This window comes from Brugia malayi (assembly GCF_000002995.4).
Source record: "Brugia malayi strain FR3 genome assembly, contig: Bm_v4_Chr1_scaffold_001, whole genome shotgun sequence".
Lineage (NCBI taxonomy): Eukaryota > Metazoa > Nematoda > Chromadorea > Rhabditida > Onchocercidae > Brugia > Brugia malayi.
The window spans coordinates 2936463-2961475 of NW_025062475.1; the positions used below are offsets into that span (position 1 = coordinate 2936463).

Sequence of the window (25013 nt, forward strand, 5' to 3'; positions counted from 1 at the left end):
CTGTTACACAATCATAATAAGAAATTATGTTAAACAAATGTATGCAAGTTTCACGTACATTTTTACGTACGTATAAAGAGACTTACTGATGACGTATAACAACAACAAAAAAAAAAAAGTTGCGCTACATCATATTGGCAAGAAGTTCAAAAATTTTCTGCTATAATTTGAATGAGATGCCACAGTTTTTTTTTTTTTTTATTAAATTTATGAATTTAAAAAATTAAAAAAAAAAAATTAATGAATTTAAAAAAATTTTCGGACAGATTTTCAAAAACAACAATTACATTTTTTTATAATTTCTAAATTTAATTCTATTAAATGTATTTCTAATGTTTCATCTCATTCTTTGTAGAAAAATTTCGAACTAAATTTTAAATTAATTTTGGATATTAAATTAATTATTTTTGGGATACTAATAATAGTTGAAAAAAAAAAAAAAAAAAACTTATCGCATTATTATCAATGCAAATATGAAAATTGGTTGCTCTACTTGACTGAACTTAGCTTTGGACAATGATAATGGATATAATCACTGATTGAAGATTATATTTCAAGAAAGGAAAAGTAGCAAGTAGTGATAAGATAGAAAGATCAGTGATAATAGATGTTTTCTGATCAAGAGAGAAATAAACAGTAAGAAGTGAAACATTTCAACAAATTGTTTTAAAAAGAAAAAAAAAATTTACTTTTTTTTTGATTCCATTTTTTTTTGGTTCACGAAAATCTGTTTATCATTTAATGTGAATTTTGTTTTGTTTTGCTTTTTTTTTTTTTTTAACATTTTTCAATTTCAAAACTCAATGAAAACACAAATATTTTAATGCTCCCAATAAATTTATCAAATATTTAATTTGTATTTTAATTTTTACGATCAATAATTTCAATTTATTTATTTCTTTTTTTTCTTGTGAGATAAAAATGACACATTTATTGAAATCATTTTTTCTGATTAAATTTCTTTTCTATATTTCAATATGTTTAGATATATTATGGAAGAGAGTTCACATTTAATAATGTTTAAAATTTTACACTTTGATCAGACAGACTATCATATTTTTTTTTTTTTTTTTTTGACGAAAAGATTTAATTTTTGAAAAGAAAAGAAAAGAAGAGAGAAATAAACTGAGATAAGAAAAATTCAAAAAATTGAAAATAGAAATAAAAATATGATCGTACTTCCTCGTTGCTATTTATTCATTAGAACGAAAGAGGAAGCAAAATGAAATTTTAGTTAGTAAAAATTTAAAAATGAATTGAAGCGTAAAATTAGATGGTAAGCTTACATTGGAAGAGATTCATTCATCCCTTTTAGAATAATTATGCTTAGCTTTCATTATTTTCTTCCTCCTTCTGTTGTATTTGCTAAATGGAAGAAGAAGCATAATAAATTTCCTTCTTCCAATTATTTCACTCTCTCTCTCCTTCTCTCTCTCCTCTCTCTCTCTCTCTCTCTCTTTCTTCAATAAATGTAAGAAATTAAATCTCAATTGATGGATAATAAGACAAAAAGCAAATTTTAGACGATGTTGACAACAACCACAAATTACCATTCAATTATGACAACTAATAGATGAGAATAATTTAAAATTATATCTTTTATAAAATAAACAATTATTAGGAATAAAACTTTTAAAACAATTTTAATAACAAAAAAAAATTTTTTTTTTTTTTTTTTTGAACAGAAAATTTAATTCAAAAATAAAATAAAAAATTGTTAAAGTATAATAATTTAAAAAAAAAAAAAAAAAAGAAACAAATAATTATTACCATACTATCATTTATTATAAGAAAAGTCAAACAATTTTGATAAAGTAAAAATATTTTCTAAACCATAAATAAATGTCTAAATTATCTCTTTGGAAATTTAATGTTTCAATTTATTTTCTTTCCTAAAATAATTGCCTAATTCTTAAATCAAATACAGAGATAGGAAGCAGAAAGGGAGAGAGAAAGAGAGACGGAGGGACAGAGAAAGAGAGAGAGAGAGAGAGAAATTTCGTATAGGAAAGGAAGTTCATTATTTTTAACATCAAACATTATTTTTACAAATCATATGGATGATGATGACGATGATGACATTTGGGAATATAAACACATTTATTCGATTTTGGTCAACAAGTAAACAACTAAATGAAATCGATGCATCATCATATAATGCTTTTTTCCGATAAGCTAAACCGATTCTTTTTCCGGAAATTTTTGAAGATGAAAGTGACTAATATATCGTAAATATTTCATACTCCTATTTTTTATTAAAAATATATTAAAATATTAGAAAACTATATTTGTGTGTTAGAACTAACACCAAATTATTATTTTTTGTATATATAATTGTACAAATATATTTTAAAGATTCTTTTCTTCATTTCTTTTAATTTTAACAATAGAAATTATAATTATTTAAATTTAAATTAGTACATTTATCGTTTGATTGTGGTTATAACGTAAAAGTTCAAAGTTAAAGTTAAGAGCAAAAAGTATATGCACAAATGGCATTGATAAAAAAGTAGTAAACACACACATAACATACATACATGCATACATACACGCATACATTTTACGCATATAAACATTGCACATTTGCGCCTATTACTTGAGTCACGTGAACGATCGATACAATCACTACAAAAGAAACGTAAAAAGAGTATTGTGAGGAAATTTTCAAATTTTTACAACAAAAAGATGTTATTATTCTTTTCATCAATAATTTTATTTGAAAATAGCCTTAGAATAAGAAGCGAAGCAATAATCTCTACGACTATATGCAATTTTAGTTAATACAATTTTAAAGTTAACTAAAAGGATTACTTGTTATCCATTAAAATGAGAAAATTCATTTTGAACTTTTAAGCTAATTCATTTTTTTTTTTTTTTAAAAAATGAAAATATGAAATCGAAAATACACTAAAATAACATTGAAATGTTAATTGATACTTAATTCATTTTATCATTTTATTCATTCTAACAATACCATTTATGATTAATAATTATTTAAAAAAAAAGAAAAAAAAAAGGAAATGATTAGATAGGTAAGTAAATGTTAAAATTATTTCAAAAAAAAAATTTCAATATCACAGTGATTTATTCATTAATTAATTATAATCAACTAAATACTGACTAATTACTTTCATAATTTTTTTTTTTTGTGAAATATGAAAATATTATTTCCACTGTATAAAAATAATTCTTTTCTATCATAATTTTAGATTAATAAAAAAATAAGAAAGGAGAAAAAAAAACAGAAAACTGGGAGAGATGGAGTTAGTTTGTTGAAATAAATAAACCTTACTTTCTTTTCATTTCATTTTTATTGCAAAATTTAAATTGAAATTTAAAAAATTGAAACTTACTTGATATCAGGTGATGATGATGCATTTTGGATTACAACTGAATCATCACTAGCTGATAATGCTGAACCGGAACTGGTAGCCATTACGTATGATTTGGGTCGTCGTCGATTTCGATGACATCGAGATTCATTGAAATTATTACAGGTATCGTTGAACAGATGTGACAATCCTAAAAAGAAATAATTAAAATTAAATAATACAGTCTGATTCGAAAAATCGATTCAAAATAGAACAAATAATAATCAATTTTAATTCTTTAATTTCTGTCACTATTTTTTCCAACATCAAATAATTTCCGTTTCTCATTTTATTTTAAACGATCAATATTTAAAGGGACATTTTACATTTATATCAATTTAAAAACATACTTTAAAAACAAATGAACAAATCCAAATATAAATATGAAAAACAAAATTATTCATTTGCTCATTTAAATGAACAAATAATCCTCCAAACATATTTATTCATTCCAAAAAATGAAAAATGGAGGTGAAAATTTATTCAATTTCTGTTAACTAAAATTTTTAACAAATTCAAACTAACATTTAACCTATTCCAATTTTATATATAGTTTTTATTATCATAAAAAAAAAATTTAATTTTTAGAAAATTTTTACATTTTAAAAAATTTTTGAAAAAAAATCACCGTATATACAGACACATTTTTTTTTTTAAAGATGAAAAAAAAAAATTATGCACTTTTCAATGAAATTTATCCGCTCTCTCTTCTCTTCCCTGAAAGAGATATTTTGAGCACAAAAAATGAAGACAAATATTCCTTCTAGCAAGTATTTGACAATAACCGCCCCTCTAGCAAGTATTTGACAATACCGCCATAAAAATTCTACAGCTATTCTATATCAAAAATATATGAGTCAGCAATAGATTTCATGAAAAATAAAAATTTTCCAGAATTAGATTTGAAAAAAAATGAAAAAAAAAACTCTTATGACCCAGAAAAAAAAAACAATAAATGCAATGACTGCTGCAGATGTCCAAAGTAAATTTAATTTAAAAATACTTCCAACAAATTTGTGCATCTTTTTGTAGCACTCGAAAAAAAAAAACTAAAAACTACGCGAAACTTTTCCAATTATAGAAAAGAAAGATTGAATTATGATTGTATTGTTCATAATATTTTCCAATAATTCAGTATCTTAATGATTTTATGATTATATATACAGTAATGTACATTTATCAGTCATACTACTGTATTATATCACTGATAATCATAAATACTGATATGTGCTACTGTACCCTATCACTGATAATCATAAATACTGATATGTGCTACTGTACCCTATCACTGATAATCATAAATACTGATATGTGCTACTGTACCCTATCACTGATAATCATAAATACTGATATGTGCTACTGTACCCTATCACTGATAATCATAAATACTGATATGTGCTACTGTACCCTATCACTGATAATCATAAATACTGATATGTAATCATTAATGCTATACCACATTTGCCCTTATCATATTTTTTTTTTTAAATTTAACAAAGATTATGATTAAATATTTAATGTACAATACTATCACAAACACAAAGAGTTAAAGGTTAAAGCTACAAAGAGTCAAAGGAAAAATGAATTGATAAATTCGTTTATTTCTAATTAGCAAAATTTGTTATTATCTCAAGTTTTTCTTTCCTTTTTTTTTTTTGTTTTTTCGTTTTTTTTTTTTTTTTAAGCAAAAAAAAGAATTTATGATTTGCTTCTTTCATAATTTTAATTTTTAAAAAAAGAAATAAGAAAAAAAGTGAAATTGTTAAAAAGAAAGATAGAAGGAGAAGAAGAAGGAAAAATCTTCGAGCAAATAGGAAAGCAATACATACGTCAGCCTTTTAGACAATTATCAACAAAACCGATGGAAGAAGTAAGATTGAAATGCCTCAAACTCTATCAACACTTTGCAGCACATAAGAGATTCTTTGTTCCGCAAAACTTTTTATAAAATTTAGAGAGAAATGAAATTCTCACAATCATAAATCAGTGTAAAAATTAGCCATCACTTTGCAGTATTAGCAGTAGCAACAAAGTACTAGTAGTAGTAGCAATAATAGCAGTAGTAGTTATAGTAATAGTAATAATAATAATGATAATAAAAGTAATAGTAAAATTATCAGTATCAGTAGTATCAGTAGTAGTAGTATCGACAATACTACTAGTAATGTAAAAATGCGAATAGTTTTAAAAGTCGGAATAATTCTTTTAAAAGAATATTCCAATTAAAATTGATATTTTCAGGAAAGGAAAAAAAAAAAAAGAAAGAAAATTGCACTTTTTTTTTTTGATTAATTTTGTTGGAAATTTTCCCATTGTGTGCTATAAATGATGTAGCAGCTGTTGCTAGAAATATGAAAATGATTGATAAAAGTATTTCATCCAAAATATACCAAATAAATAATTATTAAATTTTAATGAAAAAAAGAAAAATTCCATTTCATCGTTTATTTTTTTCATTCATTTCATTTGTTTTCAATTTTGTTAAAAATATAAATGTGCTTAATTATTTTTTTATTTATTACAAATGTTATCAAAATTTATTACATCAATCACAATCACTGATTTATTGACCAAAGTCATTTAGTGCGATGATTATGATTATCAAAGTAGTGAAGTGATAACAAACAATGATAAATGATAACAGATAACATGGCATTTGTGGAATAAATGTTAATTATAACAAATTGAAATTGAAATTAAAATATTTAATTTGCATTTTTTCTTGGAGTAAATTAAAAAATAAAATATAAAATGAGGCCAAAAGCTAAAAGCTTTTGGCCAAAAAGAAAAAAGAAGACTAGTAGCAGATTTTAATTCCTGCAATTAAGTGTCATTAACAATACGAAATCCTTAAGAAATCTAACAAAAACGTCAAAAAAATATTTCTGAAAGTAATAAATTCAACTAAATAAAAGTTAAAATTTTTTGGTCAATTTTTAATCAGCCAAAGAAGAATTTAATCACTAATAGAATCACAAATAATAATGCTGCTTTCACTCAAAAACAAATATTTCAATTATTAACTCTCAAAGTATTTTTGCTTAAAGAAATTAAGCGATCTATTGAAATTAAAATTGAAAACATTTCACAATTTTATGAAAATAAAATCGAAACATTCCCAAATTGTTATTCATTCAATTTTTTTTTTTTGCTTTTATTTTCCTCTTCTGATAAATTGCTACAACAAAATAATCACTCTGATCAACTCTCGAAATACAAATAATTGTATTTAATTCTAGATAAATCAAATTAGATGGACAAATTTCAATGTTTAAAATTAATACTACGATCGCATAAAATAATATGTTTAAAAGTTTTTTTTTTTTTTTTTTCGTAATTGCCAGAAAGAGAAAAAAAATATTCCAAAAGAACTAAGATTTCAAATTCATAATTTAAAAATTAAATGAATTGATAAGATATGCATAAGTAAACAATACGAAGATTAATTCTGCAAAATTTTTAAAAACTATCATAAGTAACAAAAAAAAAAAGAAAATCATCACAAATAAATTGTTTTAAAACTTTTATAAATATAATAAATAATTTTGAATAAATGATTCTAACATAAATAAATAGCTTAAAATACAAACATAAAAATCGTATAAAATAAACAAATAAACATTTAAACACAAAAAAATAATTCAAAAATTTTATTAATATAAAAAACAAAAATATGCTTTAATTCTGTTACAAAAGATAAAAATTAGATTATAATAAGTATAAAAAATTATCATAAAATTAGATATACTTTGCATTAAATAGAAAAATTATTTAATTTTTTTTTATTTTTTTCAAATATTATAAACAATTTGAATTTTTTTTTTCTTTTCTTTCCCACTAACAAATTTCTGTAAAAAAATTGCTAAAACTAAAAAGAAAACTTTAACTAATAAAAAAAAAAAAAGGAAATCGATTGGATGAGAATTGATAAATGAGAAAATGAAAAAAGTCAAAGAATTGAAATTTTGAAATATTTACACTTCGAGCAGTAACTAAAAATAACGACAAGTAAGCATAATTTACAAGTTAATAAATTATTTCATTCTTTCCTTTTGCAATAATTTTCATTGTATTAAAAAAGTAACTGATAACAAGTTATCATTATCATATCAGTTAAATAATAAAAAAAGTTTTGCATAATAAATTTGAGAAGATTTTTAAGCAATTCTATAACTTATCACAATTGCCATTTGTTACTTGAAAATGATATCAATGTCAAGATTGATATCTGATATGATAAATAGAAAAGAAGCTCAGTACTGAGTGCTTTTAGCAATTTTAATATTAGGGTTTAAAATTTCAAGATAACAGTGAAGAATTGAAGAGTTAAGAGAAGAAATACTGCGAAATGAAAGAAGAATGAGTAAAATGTATAAGAGAGGCGCAATGTATCCTTAAATCAATTAACTGACAAATGCGCCTTTCATCCATTTTCATTTTATTTCATTTCATTTCATTTCATTTTATTTCATTTCATTTCTTTATTTACCTGATTTGAAGTGTAACGACAAATAAGTTACAAAAGAAAAGAATTGCAAAGAGTTTTTTTCATTTAATTCATTTTCTTGTCTCATCGATAATCAATTATTTGAATCAAATAGTCCGTTTCATTTTCCGAAAGGACAAAGAATTGAAAATTATTTAACATTTACAAAGGTTTCATCGAAAACAAAATGCAATAAATTAGACAATAGTTTATGTAATAAATCATTTTAGAAATTAAAAAAAAATTCCAATAAATTTGTATCAAATTTTAAACAGAAATTTGATGAAGAAATCATTCAATTTTTAAAATAGTATTATTTAAAATTAATACAATTTAAAAATGACCAAAAACTGAGTGTAAATATTCGATAATTTAAGGAATTAATTTATGAATAATGATAATTGCTAATAGTTCAATTCAAATTTCAATAAATATTTTGCACTTATGGCATAATAATTGCAATTATAAAAAGTTAAAAACAATTAATCAAAGATATCAAAGTGAAATAATTATTTTGAAATGAAAATTAATCCAAATGTTACTTTCATTAAATGTAAAAAAGAAAAAACAAATTGACAAATTGATGAAAAGTTCATTAATAAAAGCAAATCATATCAGTTTTTAAAAAATTTTAAATTCGTTATACCAAATGATTATATCACTGAAAAATTAAAAATGTAAGGAAAAATTAATAAATTAAATGAATTTGTGCTGTGTTTCAATTGAAATAAAAATTGTAATGAAATATCAAAATATTAATATTGAAAATTATCATAGCTAATTATTTCTAAGTTTTTTTTTTTTCTCACTTTGTTGACTTTCAAATTCCATTATGCTAACATAATTACTATAACACTAAAAATTCTTACTTATACATTTCATAGATATTTTTATTAGGTAAGTATTATTTCATGGGTAAGTAAAATAAAATGAATTTTAAAAAAAAAGAGAGAATAATTAAAAGTAAATGTTAATTTTAGAATAAGAAATGGTGGAATGAAAGCATTTGCAATTTCCTAAAGATTATCCATTTGAACATATTATATTAAATAAGATAAATGGGTCGATCAGAAGAAGAAAATAGCACCGTCGAGATTTAATGAAATATATTTGCTCGAGAGTATATCTAATTGTGAAGAGTAACGGGGTTAAAATAGTGGAAATTTCAGCAACGTTAAAAATGAAATTCATAATTTATGGAAGATTGAATAGTTAAACTTTCTCATGCTTATTATTTTTATTAATCAAAAATTATGTAATTATGTGAAATAACAACAACAAAAAAAAAAAAAAAGGATCAGATGAAATTTAAAAACAAATTTAATAAAAGCTTAAATTTGAATTCTAAAGAAAGAAAAAAGTAAAATAAAATCTTTATAAAAGCATAAAATATTTAAATAATTTGCAACCGCCAAAATTCTAAAATATTTTAGTATCAGTGATACGAAATGAAGATAAGCATCAATTGTAAAGAATTCAATAAATGATATTTAGCAAAGGAGGATTTATTTATAGTTAGAAGAAGGAAAGATATTATCATTTTGAATTGATTGGAATGATAATTTGATAATCCTTTGAAGTGATAATTATTTATCATCTCGTTTAATTATACTTTTCCATCAGATATTTCTCGATTTGATTTAAAAATTTTAAAAATTTGTCTTCTAAAAAGGTTCCAACCCTCTGATTTAATTCAAAAAATTTTTCAAACAAACTCAATTTTCATCTCTTGCTATCAATGAAATTATTATTACTAACATTATTGTTAAATTTTTTTTTCTTTTTTTCATATAATATTTCATAACAAATAAATTATTAGTAACTTTATTTTAATTAGAAAATCTCGAATAGTAATGTCAATTTTCTCATAAACTATACAATTTCAATTTATCAGAATTCAAAATAACAAAGAATTGGTTAGAATGATGAAAAAGTTTTATAGTATTATGTTAATTTGATAGAAATATTAATTTATTATAACAAATATTCACAAATTGAAATTTATAAATATTTGTTAGTGAAAATATTTATCAATTTGTCGATAGTAAATAAAATAAAAAAAAAAAAAAAACTTTTATTAAAAGATGAAAGTAAAAAGATCTAACGACTAGATGCTATTACTACATGAAATGACCACCTGCAGCTCCCTTTACCTTCACTTCACCTGTCATCAAATCATTTCTCTCCTCACAACAACAAAGGTCATCCAGAACAAAGCGCAACATTGAGATAGAAGCGAAGCGCTGTGTATATAAATAACGCTTTCCTTTCATCACTTGTTATCATCACAATCACAATTCTTTCTCTCATTATCATTTCAATTTACTACCACCTGTTGCTTTATGATTACTCATTGTTATTGTCATTTATTATTATTATTACTATTATTATCATCATCATTAATTACTGTTACTATTATTATTATCATTACTAATTACTGTTACTGTTATTACTATTATTATCATCATTATTAATTACTGTCACTGTTATTACTATTATATTATCATTATTAATTACTGTTACTGTTATTACTATCATTATTATCATCATCATTTTATATCATTCGTTATCACTCTCCATCTTTCTCTCAAAAAAATACTATTTATAAAAGTAACAAATTTCATCAATTTACAATAAGAAATATTTAGAGAGCGAAAATTTTCAAAAAAAAAAAAAAAGACCCAGTTGAAAAAAAGTTTAAACTGGACGACAGACAAATGAAGATTAAATAAATCCAGAAGAGATAAGGAATCATATAATAAATGATATTTAGAAATTGGCATTTACATCTTCTAATCTCTTTCATCCTTTTCTTTCGCCGAAATTTTTCTCTTCAAAAATTTGGTATTTTAATTTTCATTTAGCAATGCTATGTTTTGTTTATTCTTCACACATACACACACAAAAAACAAACAAATAAATAAATAAATAAATAAACACAAATATTCTAATAATTTGCATTTCAAACATAAATGAGTTTTGACAAAAAAGTAAAAGGAAAAAAATTCAAAGAAATAATAATTTTACTAAGAATTTCCAATTTTGAATTAATTAACTGAAATTAATTAATAATATCATCAAAAAAGGAAGAAAAGAAAAATCGAATGAGAGAAATAAAGAATTTATAATAATTTTGTAAGTATATTTGGTGAAATTTTCTACACGCATAAAGAATGAATGAAAGAGAAAATGTAGACTAGCTGAATTAGCTTAGCTAACAAATCATTTCGTTCCATCCTAAAATTTCAATTTGTAAGTTAAATTAAATTAAACTAACTTCATTTATAGCACCAAAATTGATTGCACTTTTTCAATTCTACCAATGCTTAAAGTTTTTTTTTTTTTTTTTTTCTTTCGCTTTCCTATTCGAAAAAACTTTAAATTTGTTACGCTTAAGCTTAATAGCTCTGCTTACTTTGACTTTTCTAGTTTAAAAGAAAAAAAAAATCAATCGTATGACTTTTTGAAAGTTAAATTAAATTAAATTTATCTAATCTATTCATTTCTTCCCTCTTCCCACAATACAATTATTTTTATTTTAGTATAACTAATTAAATTAAATAACTGCTATTATTATTATTATGTTAAATACTAACTTTAATGATATGATAAAAAATATAAATGAAAAAAAAAAAAAAAAACAATCATATAAAAAGAAAAAAAGAACAATAAAATATTTCAAATAATTTGAAAATTCTTAAATATAACGAAACGATTATAGTTTATGATTCATTTCATTTTATTTTTCAACTTATTTTACATCATTTTTCTTTTCTTTTTTTTTTAAAATTATTTTGCACTAATTTTTTATTTTTGTTAAATTTTCTTTTTTACGACTAATTTGTTAAATTTTAATTGATAACAAATACATATATATTAGCGAATAAAATAAAATGAATAAATGCTATACAAATTATTTTAAAATTATTTGCAAAAAAAAAAAAAAAAAAAGAAGAAATAAGCATACATTTTCTTTTGTTCTTTCTTTTAATTTTCCTATACTCATAACATTTTTTTCTGTTATATTCAAAATTGGAAAATTAAAATTTTTTTTTTTTAAAAATTACAGATACTAATCTCTCTTCAAAAAAGAAAACAAAAAAAAAAAAAAAAAAATTAAATAAATTAATGATCAAAGCACTGTTTTAGGAAAAAAGAAAAAGCGTAAAGAATGGCAATAATTTTACGTTTCTTTTAACAAAATGAAATGATAGAAAACTAAATTAGTCATTTTGTTTAAACTTAAATTCTTATTCAATCAAAAGCCAAAAAAGAAAAAAAAAAATGTGAATTTGATGAAAAGGCAAAAGTTAAAAAAAAAAAAAAAAAGTTTCCTATGTTAAAGCTTATTTATGCAAAAGATTTTTGTTTTTTTTTTTTTTTTTTTTTTGTAATAATAATTATAATTGTTTACAATTCAATTAGTTTCACATTTTCACATAAATAATAATTATGTTTACTCAAATGAAAATATCATTGTTAATTGAAAAAAAAAAAAAAACAATAAATTAATCATGCATAAGTGAGAATAATTTTAAAATTGTTTACAATTAGCTAATAGGCGCAGCTGTTATTTACTGATAAGCATAAATTGATTTATAAAAACATTATGTTATGATTAGAATTAATAAACAAAATGTTAATTATATTGAAAACACTTCCAAATATATATCTCATATTTTTATCAAATTTGAAATATGCTTATCATTCTTTCTGTATTTCATTTCAATGACCTCAAATGACCTTTACAATCATTCAAATGATTTTCTTTTTTTTTTTTTTTGAAATGATTATTGTTTTTTGAATACAACAAAAAATTTCTCGAAAAACTCATCGCATCGTCATTAAATCATTAAACAACAAATAAATCTGATAAATAAAAAGAAAGACAGAAAAAAAAAAAAAAAAAAAAAACAGCTTTAGCTAATCATTATAATAAGATATGTGGTGATATTAATTATTATTAATTAAAATTTTTCTATTTAGGAAAGAAATCTAAGGAAGAATCTATCCAGAAAGTAAGATTTCAAATTTTGAATAAATTAGGTGAAATTTTTTTTTTCCTTTTTTTAGAGTATAAAAAGTATTATCGATGATTGATGATAACAGCAAAAAATGGAATATTTGATGAAGAAATAATATTTAACTGATAATAACACACCTTGTTAATTTATCAAATTTATACTTCTGCTAAGGTATATTATAGTTGCATAAATAGCAAAGCATTTTTTATAAAAAAAAAAAAAAAAAAAAAGAAATTGAAATTGAAATATATTAAATATTTAAAAATGATATTTAATACTGCTAAGATTAAATACGAAGAATGGAAATTTAATAGTTTTTCAATAATAGTTCCTTTACTCTCTCATAAGCTTCCCCTTCTGCATTAATTAATTAATTAATGTCTATTTAATTTATAAATTGTAAAACATAGTAAATACTAGAAGATATTAAAATGCTATTAAAAAATAAACGAGGGAGAGAGAGAGAGAGAGAGAGAGAGGGACAGAGAAAGGGAGAAAGAGAAAGTAATATTGCAGTGATTAGAAATCTTTCTCGATTGCATTCAATGGCACAAAGTAGTACAAATGTTCAGGCAGCTAAAATTGCCCAAAAATCGATGCCAATGACATTTCTATTTTGATAAATTATAAAGTTCGAAAATTTTGAAATTCCTTTTGGGAATGGAAATTCTGAGACTTTTAAGCTATCTTAAATCTATCCTTTCATACCAATAAACACAATAAATGCTTCTTGTCAAGAAACAATCCTCTCCTATTGTCTAAAATTTTGATCATCAGCTACAATCTCCCTCTCTCTCTCTCTCTCTCTCTCTCTCTCAGAGGGACAATGATTAGTAAACAGATAAGTAAAGAAATATTTGAAATAAACATCTTTTTAAAAGAATGATAATAAGTAATAACTCTGATAAATATACTCACCATATTTTGTGAATATTTCCATAGATTTTGATTGCGGAAGATGATTTTTAATAAGATAATCTGTATTTTCTGTTCTTGTCGTAGGCAACAAATTTGCATTCACTGAAAATAAAACAAAATTTTGTATAAAAATTAATAATGAAAAATTAAATTAACCTAAAATAAACAAACTAATAGCAATTGTAGGAATGATAATTAATGATAATGATAACAATGATATCTAGTATTTGTTATATTTTAATATTTGATAAATGCATCAATAACATAATTTCATTTTATAATTGTAAGTGCCGAAAGTGGAAGTATTTTTATAGATATATTATGGTAGATTTAAAATTTAAAATGTGATAAAAAATTTTAAAAGATAATAAATGAATGAATTATTTTAATATTTGTCTAAAAAGAAATTGTTGAATTGAATGGAATAATTTAATGATAATGATATGATAAGATTTTTTTTTGGGAAAGATTTGTAGCAATCGCATGTGATTTGTAAATGTATTTTATTCAAATGATATATTGCGCCAAATATTTTTGCGCTTTTTTTTTCTTTTTTTTTTTTTGATGAAAGCAAATATACATATATATATATAAGTATCATGCAGTGATATGTATGAAAGAGATAAAGTTATCAGAATGTCGCTATCTAATACTATCAAATTATCTACCATTAAAAAAAAAAAAATGAAAAAAAGAAAGCAAATTATTTCTATATCAAATTTTTGATCAAAAAATTTGAATTATCGATCATAGAAAGATTGAAATTAAAATGATTTTAATGTGAAAGCACAATTTTATGAGTAATAATTTGATATATTAACAAAGAAATCTTCCATTTCTCATTAAAATTTAATATTCATTCAATAATAAAATAAAAATTTGAAATTTTGAAAATAGAAGAAATCCGAAAAAGTTGTTTACATTTAGTAATAGAAACTGATAACATCTAAATTACCAAATCTATTTTCTAATTTCAATAAACTTTATGTATCATCTGCACCTGTACTGCAAATTATACAGTAATACTTAAGCATACTGTAAATTAATAAGGTTTATAGATTTATTAAATTAATTAATTTAGTAAATTATGAGGTTAATATATGCATAATTTAAGTTTAGGTGAAAATTTGAAACGTTTTAAAACAATGTCAGTAATGAGTACAAGAATATGTGTTAAAGTGAAAGTAAGTTATACTGTAATACTCAAAAATATACTGTAAGTTAATAAAGTATATTTAATATGGCATAAAAACTAAAATATATTTCGTAAGTAAACTATGAATCAATTTTTTATGCTTATTTAAAATTAAAATTAAAATCTGAATAGCATTCAATAGAATAGAGAAAAAAATTTAGAAGAAAAAAGAAATTAAGAAAGTAGGAAATTAATTTAGGCAAAGAACGTTCATAATAATCACAAATTATTACTGTTATCATTAAAATATCACTTAGTGTAATTTGAAATCAAGAAATTGAAATAAGAAATGCTAAAAGAATAACAAATGCTATTGAATGTAATATATAAGCAAAAACCTAAAGAAAAATTGAGGAAAATATAAAAATGACATTTCAACAATTTATACTGTTCTGTGATAATTTTAATTCGTTCCGTTTATTATTTCGATTTTAAATTTTTGCTTGAAGCTAAGTCATTTGTTCATTGATAAAATTAGGCAAATTAGAAAATTTAAATTATGTTTTCATTTAATAGAATAGCAAGAATGAATGCATATGACAGTTAATTAATCTAATCAATTTTTCCAGAATTTTTTTTTTTGGATTAATTTATAAAACTATTATCAATCAATCGATCAGTTAATCAAATTAATTATAGAAATAAAAAATTCGCTCAATAATTAGATAAAATGGTTTATTAATTCTAATCAATCTATTTATTCTTTATCATTACTTTACAGTGCAAATTACATTAATGTTATCAATATAATTAATTGGACAAAAGTTTAAGAAACAAATCTAATTAATCTAATAAGAAATAATTGATTACAATTATGTCTAAAAAATAATTAATCGTAATTAATAACTAAGCTAACTTTATGTAACTAAACAAATTACTTTTCATTTCATAAATGAAATTACTTTCCAGTTTGATAAAATTTTAAAAAAAATTCCATAAAAGAAATTTTTTTTTTCTTGAATTTAATTTCAAAGAAAATTTTCAACATTCTTTAATAAATCATATAATATTTTTTTTTTTTCACTTTTTATTATTGATAATTATGATAAGACAGAGAGCGCGCATAATTAGTTTGACCAACTCCGCTTTATTTCTAATAGTGGAATGAGTCATTCCATAACAATAATTTTTTATCATCTCTTTTTTTTTTTAAAAAAAAATTGTTATTATTAAATTTTTGAAAGATAAGGAGAGAGAGAGAGAGAGAGAGAAAAGAAGTAGTATGAAAGAGAAAAATAAAAAGAAATTATATCATCATGTTAAGTATACTTAAAAATTTGTGCTTCGAAATAAAATGTGCGCAAAAGTATATAACAAATGATAGGACATTTTCGCATAATTTTCAACCCATTAATCTATCAGAACGAAAAATAATTGTTATCCTTGAAAATTATTATTACCTTTTCACTTTTTTTTTTTTGCCTTTTTTCTTTCTTTTTTTTTTAGCGAATTAAAAATGATTTTTTTTTTTTTTTGAAATTGCATATTTATTGCAATGATTCATACTTCTGCCAAATTCTTCGTTCTTTTTTTGGTTATTGGTTATTGCGAATTTTTATGTTAGTTAGTTAAAATTGAGGGGAAAAAAAAATAGAAGAAAAACTTTTCTGAAGGATGAAATTGAAATTTTTTTTTTTTTGTTAATATTTTATGATTTAAATTTTAATTTTTTCTGAATATCAACTAGCTACAAATTTAATTTACCACTTTCTCTACTGACCTTTTTTTTTTTTTTTTTTTTTTTTTTAGAAAGCTTCTTCTAAACATTAATAATGTGAAAACTTTTCAAAATTGCTAGGAAGAAATGAAAAATTTTTTCAAGAAATATTTAATCTTTTTCAGAAAGTACTATTATCATCAAAGTTGAGAAAAGAAGAAATTTGCAAACTGATAATATCTTCTAATAATTAAAAAATTTTTGTTGTAAGATTAGATCTTTAAAAAAAAAAAAGAAAAAAGAAGAAATAATAATTAACAATATAAAAGAGAATATCATTTTACAAAAAATATTTCATTTTGAATAATCTTAATTTATCATTCATAAATTTTCTTTTGCTCTCTCTTCCTCCCTCTCTTCAAGAAATTTGTGTAAATTTTTTAAGAAATGAAAAATTCTTGAACAACAAGAAAAAACTAAAACTTAACAAACCATGCAAAAGTGTTGAGCTTTGATTAGTAGAAGAAAATTGTTTTTTGATTGAAAAATTTGTTGGTGCACATTTTACGCCATCACTGCGATCAGTTGCGCTTGCAGTAGGATTAATTTTAAAGGAATTGCCGCTTAACACTGATATGTTATCAATCATTGATTTATTCATTAAATTTGTTAGCTTTGTTGAAGTTGAATTTTTGCTTTCATTATCACTCTGATATTGTCGTCGCATATTTGAAGCAGTATCAGATGATGAAATTTTTGGAATATTTAAAAATAATTTTTTAACATTTTGCTCTTTCCGTTCCAATGAATTATTACATCGAATACCATTCCGGAAATTATTTTCTGGCGAAAACTGAAAAGAACAAAGAAAAGAATTTGTAAAATAATCAACAATATATTTTTATTTTTTAATAAACATATAACTTGGTAAGTAATGTTTAAATTCTGTAAAAAAAAAAAAAAGTGTTTATTAAAATTTAAAAAAAAACAGAAAAAAATTTTTTTAACTTTACATTTAAACAAAATAAATAGAAATAAGTGACATAAATCATAATTTAACTGTTCAGTAAACAAAAAATAAAATCAAAAATAAAAAAAAAAAAAAAGAAAAAAAACTGTCACTTCAAAAGTGACACATCGCTCATTGAGTTACTTACATAGTATGATGAATGCTTTGAAATATTAGAATAATTTTTGAATTCATTGCTGAATGAAGAAGTATGTTTGGATGATGGTACTAGAGGTGGTTCATTTGATCTTATCATTGTACTGGTGTGATATGGAGTTAAATGAGTGATATTATCAGCATTCTGCCATTTAAGAGATTCCATTGAAGAGTTTACATCTGATTGTAAATCAGAGGTGGAAATGGATCGTATTTCTAAAAGAGACATTTGTTAGTATGAAAATATGATAAGTTAGACTGATTTTTTGAATTTTTCATCAAAAATTATTGTGTAATAAAAATTTTACACAAATTTTTCACATAGAGAAGAGAGTTTTTTTTCGAAAATTTTAAAAAATTACATACTAATACTTATCAGAATTTTTACTCAATTATGAATAATAGTGATAAAATTCATAAATGTAAATAATATAATTGTTCAAGCTAAATTTCTATAATGTAATAATTTCTATAACAATAAGCTATATATTGCTATAACAATAAAGTAATAAATTTATTGCTTATCAGTCAGTCATTGTTGATTTATTCTGTTTTTAATAAATTATTTCTTTTGTTACAAAATAACAAATGGTTTTGTAGGCATAATCTTTAATAATTAACAATTAAACATTAACAAATTGATAATTAATATAAATAATAATTAAAAAATAAATGAATATAAGAGATAAAGAAAAGACTTATAAAATTTAAGTTTTTACAAAAAAAAAAAAAATTTAAAAAGAAAAAATTTATAAAATTTTAAAATGATATCAAATACCTTTACAACGATGAGAATTATTCGCTGAAACAGCAGCTAAGAATGATGCTTGTCGTTTGATATTTCGTTTAAAAAATTTTTGTGGACAAGAGAAAGTATTGATCATATCTGGAAAAAAAAAAAAAAACATCCATCAAACATCTTTAAATTTTAATCAACAAAAAAAAAAAAAATCCATCAAGTTGTTTGGAGGTAAAAAATAGAACAGGAATTATTTATGTTTGAAGGAAACAATAGCAGTTAAATTTGTAAAAATATTTTTTTCTTTTAAATTTTCTAAACAAAAGAAAAAAAATTTTTTTTTTTTGCTTACTGGTATTTTTGCTTTGATCAGGATAATATTTAAATTGTACATTATGCTCGGTATCGTAAAAATTTCTCATATTTTCCTAAAATTGATAAAATTATAATTTAAAAAAAATTAATTCAAACTTTTGAAGAAAAATGAAAATTCCATTTTGAAATATTAAATTAATTTTTCTCATAAATCCATGAAATTCATCTTCAATTATAGCTAATTTTTCTTTTTTTTTCCACTACTTTTCTAGTAAATAAGCATATTTCTATGCTTTTCTTCACTATAAGCTATTACAATAAACTTAAATAATAATTAACAAAGTAATACTTAGAATTATCTTTTAATTATTTTATTTCGTATTAGAAATAGTTTTGGAAAAAATTCTTCCATTTATCAAATTTATACAAAGTGCCTTTTCATCCTTAGTTTGAGGCAAAAAAAAAAAAATTTGCTCCATTTAAAAATTTAAAAACTATTTCCAATTTATGAGCAATTTGTGAGTAGAAAAATGAGCTTAAAAAAGGTAAGGAATAATCAAATCATAAATCATTTGCAACAGAGATGAAATTTTGGTTTTAAATTTTCATCGTTTTTGCAAAAAAAAAAAAAAAAAAAAAAAAAAAAAAAGTGAATTTCAAAGAAGCGTCTTTTTCCCTCGTTAAATTCGTCATTATTAACTGTAAATTTTCATCTCAATCTATGAAATATTTTAAATGTTATTAAAAAATTGCTACTCCTCTCCCCTCCCTCTTAAACAAAAAAGAAAAGATTAAAATAATAATTTGTCATGTAAGATGAAATTATTTCAATTGTCAACTATGTGTCACTGTTCATAAAAATGAAATTGTAAAATTTTTTATAATAAATTTGGTAATATTTAAAATATTCAAAAAAAAAATTATTTTATAGTATGAAGAAGTAGTAGTAGCATTTGAATAATATTGTAAAAGCAAACTATTTGCTTATCGTTTTTACCGTTAATTGTTATTTCCTAGTTTTCATTTATTATTATTATTAATAATAGTATATTATTGTTATTATTACTATCAGTATTAGAAGTACCATTATCATTACTACTACTACCAATATTATTAGTATTAAAAGTACCATTATCATTACTACTACTACCAATATTATTAGTATTAAAAGTACCATTATCATTACTACTACTATCAGTATTATTAGTATTAAAAGTACCATTATCAGTACTAGTACTACTATCAATAGTTATATGAAAACAATATGATATTTCATTGAAATTTGTGTGAAAAAAAAAAAAAAAACTTTTTTTAAATTATATCCATTTTGAGTTAAAATAATCATTGCTTATACACATAATTAGTTCGCTATATAACTATGCAAAATTAATTTGAATTAAATAATTTCCATTATTCTATTATTTATTTATTTATTTATTTCGTTTTTTTTGTTACATTCAACAGCGATCTTACCATATTTTTTTTTAATGGAATTCGTCTTTCTATCGCACTGTACATTTCTGCAATTAACTTTTTAGACTTTTGATGATTTTCATTCTCTTCATGTGATGATGCTGCTGATGATGATGATGATAATGATGATACTGCTAATGTTGATGATGATATTGATGACGATGTTGCTGTTGCTGTTGCTGTTGTTGTTGTTGTTGTTGTTATCGATGATGTTGTTGATGATGTTGATGATGATAATGATGGTGACACAGATGATTGTAGTGAAATTTGAAATGCACTCCGTGTCTGTGATAATGGTTTAGGCAGATGTTCATAATGAATAATCGCTTTTGGTGCTACGATTATTTTAGATTTTATTTCATTGTGCTCATTTGGAACAAAAATTTCTGATTTTGAATGCCTAAAAAAAAGATTAGTAAAATTTTAATATATTGTAGCAATTTCTTCTTAAAAATTAATTTTTCATTTAAATTATATAGAAGAAAAAAACAAAGAAAGAGGAAAAAAATAACAAATATTGAAATAGTGTAAAAATAAAAATGATGGAAAAATTAGGAATGATAAGTTATTGTTATAATAATTAAAATAAAAAAAAAAAACAATTATTTCAACAACAAATTTATATGTTTAATCTTTTTCTTTTTTTCTCTTAAAAAAAAAAAAAAAAAAATAAATTAGTTATCAAATTAATTACCTCATATCATTTCCATGTATTGAAAGATTTTCATGGTGTAATTTATTTTTTGAAAAAACATCTCCAAAATGGTAATTGTTTTCACTTAACCACTGAAAATTTCTTTTTTAATCCTAATTACAAGAAAAAACAAAATTTACAAAAATTGATAATTTAAGAGAAAAAAAAAACTGATATCAATGATTAAAAATGGTAAAAATGGTATTAATTAAAGAACTATATTTTATTTTATAGCAATTTTAATTTAAAATTAAATAAATTAATCAGTATCAATTGAACTTATGGAAATTCAAATAAGCAAAAGGATAAAAAAATTATGATAGAGGAAAAAAGTGACAACTTCATGGAAATTTTAATCTAACATTTTTATGATTCAATTTAATTTTTTGATAGTAATTTTTTATTGAAATCGATACAAACGTGAAATCTCCCCTCCTCAAAAAAAAAAAAAAAAAAAAATATTGCGATGATTAAAATCAAGTTTACATCCAAATGATTTATTATCAAATCAAATTGCTAACTGACAATGATGATAAAGATTTGTCAACATTAATATAACATCACATTTGATTGCCAAATTTAAAAATTCAATAAAACTTTGTGAAATTTTTTAGTAATTGGATGAATTATTTAAAAAAATCATTGAAAATGAACTAACTGATAAGATAAGAGTTAAAGGATGTAAAATTTGGATAAAAATCACGGATGACGTGAAAAGTGAGTGAGAATGAGGGATGACAATCACGGATGACGTGAAAAGTGAGTGAGAATGAGGGATGACAATCACGGATGACGTGAAAAGTGAGTGAGAATGAGGGATGACAATCACGAATGACGTGGAAAGTGAGTGAGAATGAGGGATGACAATCACGAATGACGTGGAAAGTGAGTGAGAATGAGGGATGACAATCACGAATGACGTGGAAAGTGAGTGAGAATGAGGGATGACAATCACGAATGACGTGGAAAGTGAGTGAGAATGAGGGATGACAATCACGAATGACGTGGAAAGTGAGTGAGAATGAGGGATGACAATCACGAATGACGTGGAAAGTGAGTGAGAATGAGGGATGACAATCACGAATGACGTGGAAAGTGAGTGAGAATGAGGGATGACAATCACGAATGACGTGGAAAGTGAGTGAGAATGAGGGATGACAATCACGAATGACGTGGAAAGTGAGTGAGAATGAGGGATGACAATCACGAATGACGTGGAAAGTGAGTGAGAATGAGGGATGACAATCACGAATGACGTGGAAAGTGAGTGAGAATGAGGGATGACAATCACGAATGACGTGGAAAGTGAGTGAGAATGAGGGATGACAATCACGAATGACGTGGAAAGTGAAGGGTATAATATTTGCGCTAAAAATAGAAACTGCAAAACCCATTAAAGATCATTTACAAATTGATAAGGAAATAAAGTAGGAAAAAGATTTCCTATCAAATTTTTATTGTTCATTGTATCAATGCACAAACATCGTTAATTTATATAAATTTAAAAGGACATATCGTAGTGGCTCAATCTGGAATTTATAATAGATTGAATTTGATTGAAATTTTTAGAAGCAAATAAAAATCAAAAATCCAGTTTTTCCATTTCGGTATCATATTGATGATCCATGAAACTTCCTGGTGACAATTGATGACAATTTTTGTAACAATTGCCAATTTATCAAAGTTTCTAATAGTGGAAAAGCATAAACAAATATTCAAATATTAGCTGATAAATTAGAATAAAAATGAGAAAAATTATTTGAAATGATTTTGCACAGATGGTGTGTGATTTGATTGAAATTCAAATGGAAATCGTTTATTTAACATATCAGAATTTAATTCTTAAGATTGCAGAAAAAAAAAATAAAATTTAAAAGGATAAAAATTAGTTCAACGAAATTGTAATGAAATAAAGAGAGAGAGAGAGAGAGAGAGAGAGAGAGAGGGAAAAAAAAGGGAACATTTCTGCATGCGATATTTCAGTAAATATACCGAATAAATTTACAAACTACTAATTGAATTCGGATGACAGTGCATCAAACTAGTTTCTATTCAAAGTATTAGCAATGTGTTGTGCAGGTGTGCGATCAAATAAATTTTACAGAGAATAAACGATAAATGAGGAAAAGTAAAAATAAACAACAATTTTTGTTGATCATTCGAATTTGGAATTAACTTTTTCATTTCATCGAATACGTATAAAAAGGAATTTTTTAAAAAAAAAAGCGATTGAAATAGTCATTTGCTTAATATTGGATCGCTATTATCGGTAATTGAATTTAACATTTTAATATTGAAGTATTTATAGTAATAAGTTAAATGTTAGTTAATAGCAGTAAGTTAAATGTTAGTTAATAGTAATAAGTTAAATGAAGTTATTAAATTTATCATTCCACAGTCATTTCATAGCTTAATCTAATTATGGGCAAAAAAAAATCTAAGATAATCCCTTCCTTTTCAATTTTAATTTTAATTACATATTACTTATAAATCAGTTTCGATAGTAATGAAAATAATTTTTGATATTAGTAGGATTGAAGAGGAAAGAGTAAATGTGATAAAAAGTAAATCAATAAATTTGAGCTTATCAACAACTTATTTTGTTCGATTATCAATTTATTATTATACGTATTATTATTAGTTATTAATTATTACTATTATTCAATATTTTATTCTTATTGTTATTGTTATAGGACAAATAATAAATTTACTACTCTTTAGCTATAATAAATTTATAAAACTTTCAAAATTTGGTAGCATTTAATTTCATTGTCATAAATAGTAAAAATAAATTCAATTTGAATGATAAGCAATTCAAATTAGATAATGAAGAATGATACTGTCAAATTAAAATGAAAATTTTTAGATAGATATTTAAAAAAAAAAAAAAAAAAACAGGAATAATGATAATTAATCATTATGATATATTATTATTAGTTTTCTTACTAAAAAATTACTTTTAAAATTTGATATCAATGAATTAAATGATATGAAAATGGAAGAAAATTATATTTTGCGATTATCCAGAAAAGTATGAACAATTTGGATTGAGAAAAAGAAATGAAACAAATAAAATTAATTATTAAGAGTATTAATGATTCCATCAATTTTTATAAATCAATTTATCTACCGGATTTATTATTGTCCTTGTTGTTGTTGTTGATGTTGATGTTGATGTTGTTGATGTTGTTGTTGTTGTTGTTGTTGTTTGTGCTGCATATTGATGACTTTTCAGGGTTATCTCCGAATGACCTTCCACAATTATCGATGATGGAAAGCGTTGAAAATTGATTGTAGTATCATCGATAGCAGTGGTAACAGATGCGGTTGACATTAATGGCTCATCGGAGAGTGATTTAATTTTTGTTAACTTTGAATGCATTCTCGTTGAAACCATTACTTCTAGCTCCAATCCACTATAATGATAAGTGATAAATGATTGAATAATATTATCAATCAAATTAGATCAGATTTATTATGAATTTATAAGTATATTTGTAGTATAAACAAACAATCGTACAATTATACCTAAGCAATTATTATTTTTTTGCTAATTTTTGTTTGCATATTTACAGATACCATTGCAAAGATATTTTTGTTTTGTTTTTTTTTTAAAGAAAATAAGATTAGAATAAGAAAATTTAAATTAGCTATAAAGGTAAAAAAAAAAAATGATAAGAGATATAAGCATTAATTAAGCTCTCTCTACTGGTAAATATTTCTGTAAACAGAAAAATAGCAATCTTATCAAGAAATTTTTTTATTGTTCAAATGTTGAAGCAATTAATTCAGATAATACTTATTCACCAGTTCACCGCCTCATCCGTAATCTTTCATTTCCGGAAATTCTTTCATTCAGTATTTTCTCTCTCTCTCACATCAGTTGATGGGAAAACGAAGAACAAAAGGCAATTTTGCTTTCTTTTCTACCCAAAAACAATTAGCATAATATTCAGTTTTCCTTTTCCTTTTCTTT

The 25013-nt window shown here is 22.8% G+C and overlaps 1 protein-coding gene across 5 annotated transcripts in view; it reads right to left on the reverse strand.

Moving 5' to 3' along the window:
• Nucleotides 1-24434, reverse strand: part of Bma-pac-1 — a gene marked incomplete at both ends in the record, with an annotated part of 48785 nt that extends 24351 nt beyond the window's left edge. For 2 of the 5 annotated variants that reach the window (XM_043076363.1, XM_043076365.1), the window contains 9 exons: nucleotides 3354-3522; nucleotides 13800-13901; nucleotides 17144-17504; nucleotides 17809-18032; nucleotides 18595-18702; nucleotides 18908-18983; nucleotides 20344-20743; nucleotides 21038-21129; nucleotides 24168-24434. In XM_043076363.1, coding sequence (XP_042932297.1) covers nucleotides 3354-3522; nucleotides 13800-13901; nucleotides 17144-17504; nucleotides 17809-18032; nucleotides 18595-18702; nucleotides 18908-18983; nucleotides 20344-20743; nucleotides 21038-21129; nucleotides 24168-24434 — 1799 coding nt within the window. Of the gene's footprint in view, nucleotides 1-3353; nucleotides 3523-13799; nucleotides 13902-17143; nucleotides 17505-17808; nucleotides 18033-18594; nucleotides 18703-18907; nucleotides 18984-20343; nucleotides 20744-21037; nucleotides 21130-24167 lie in introns of those variants that run through there. The other 3 variants (XM_043076364.1, XM_043076366.1, XM_043076367.1) reach the window with 2 other exon arrangements.
• Nucleotides 24435-25013: the final 579 nt, after the last annotated feature.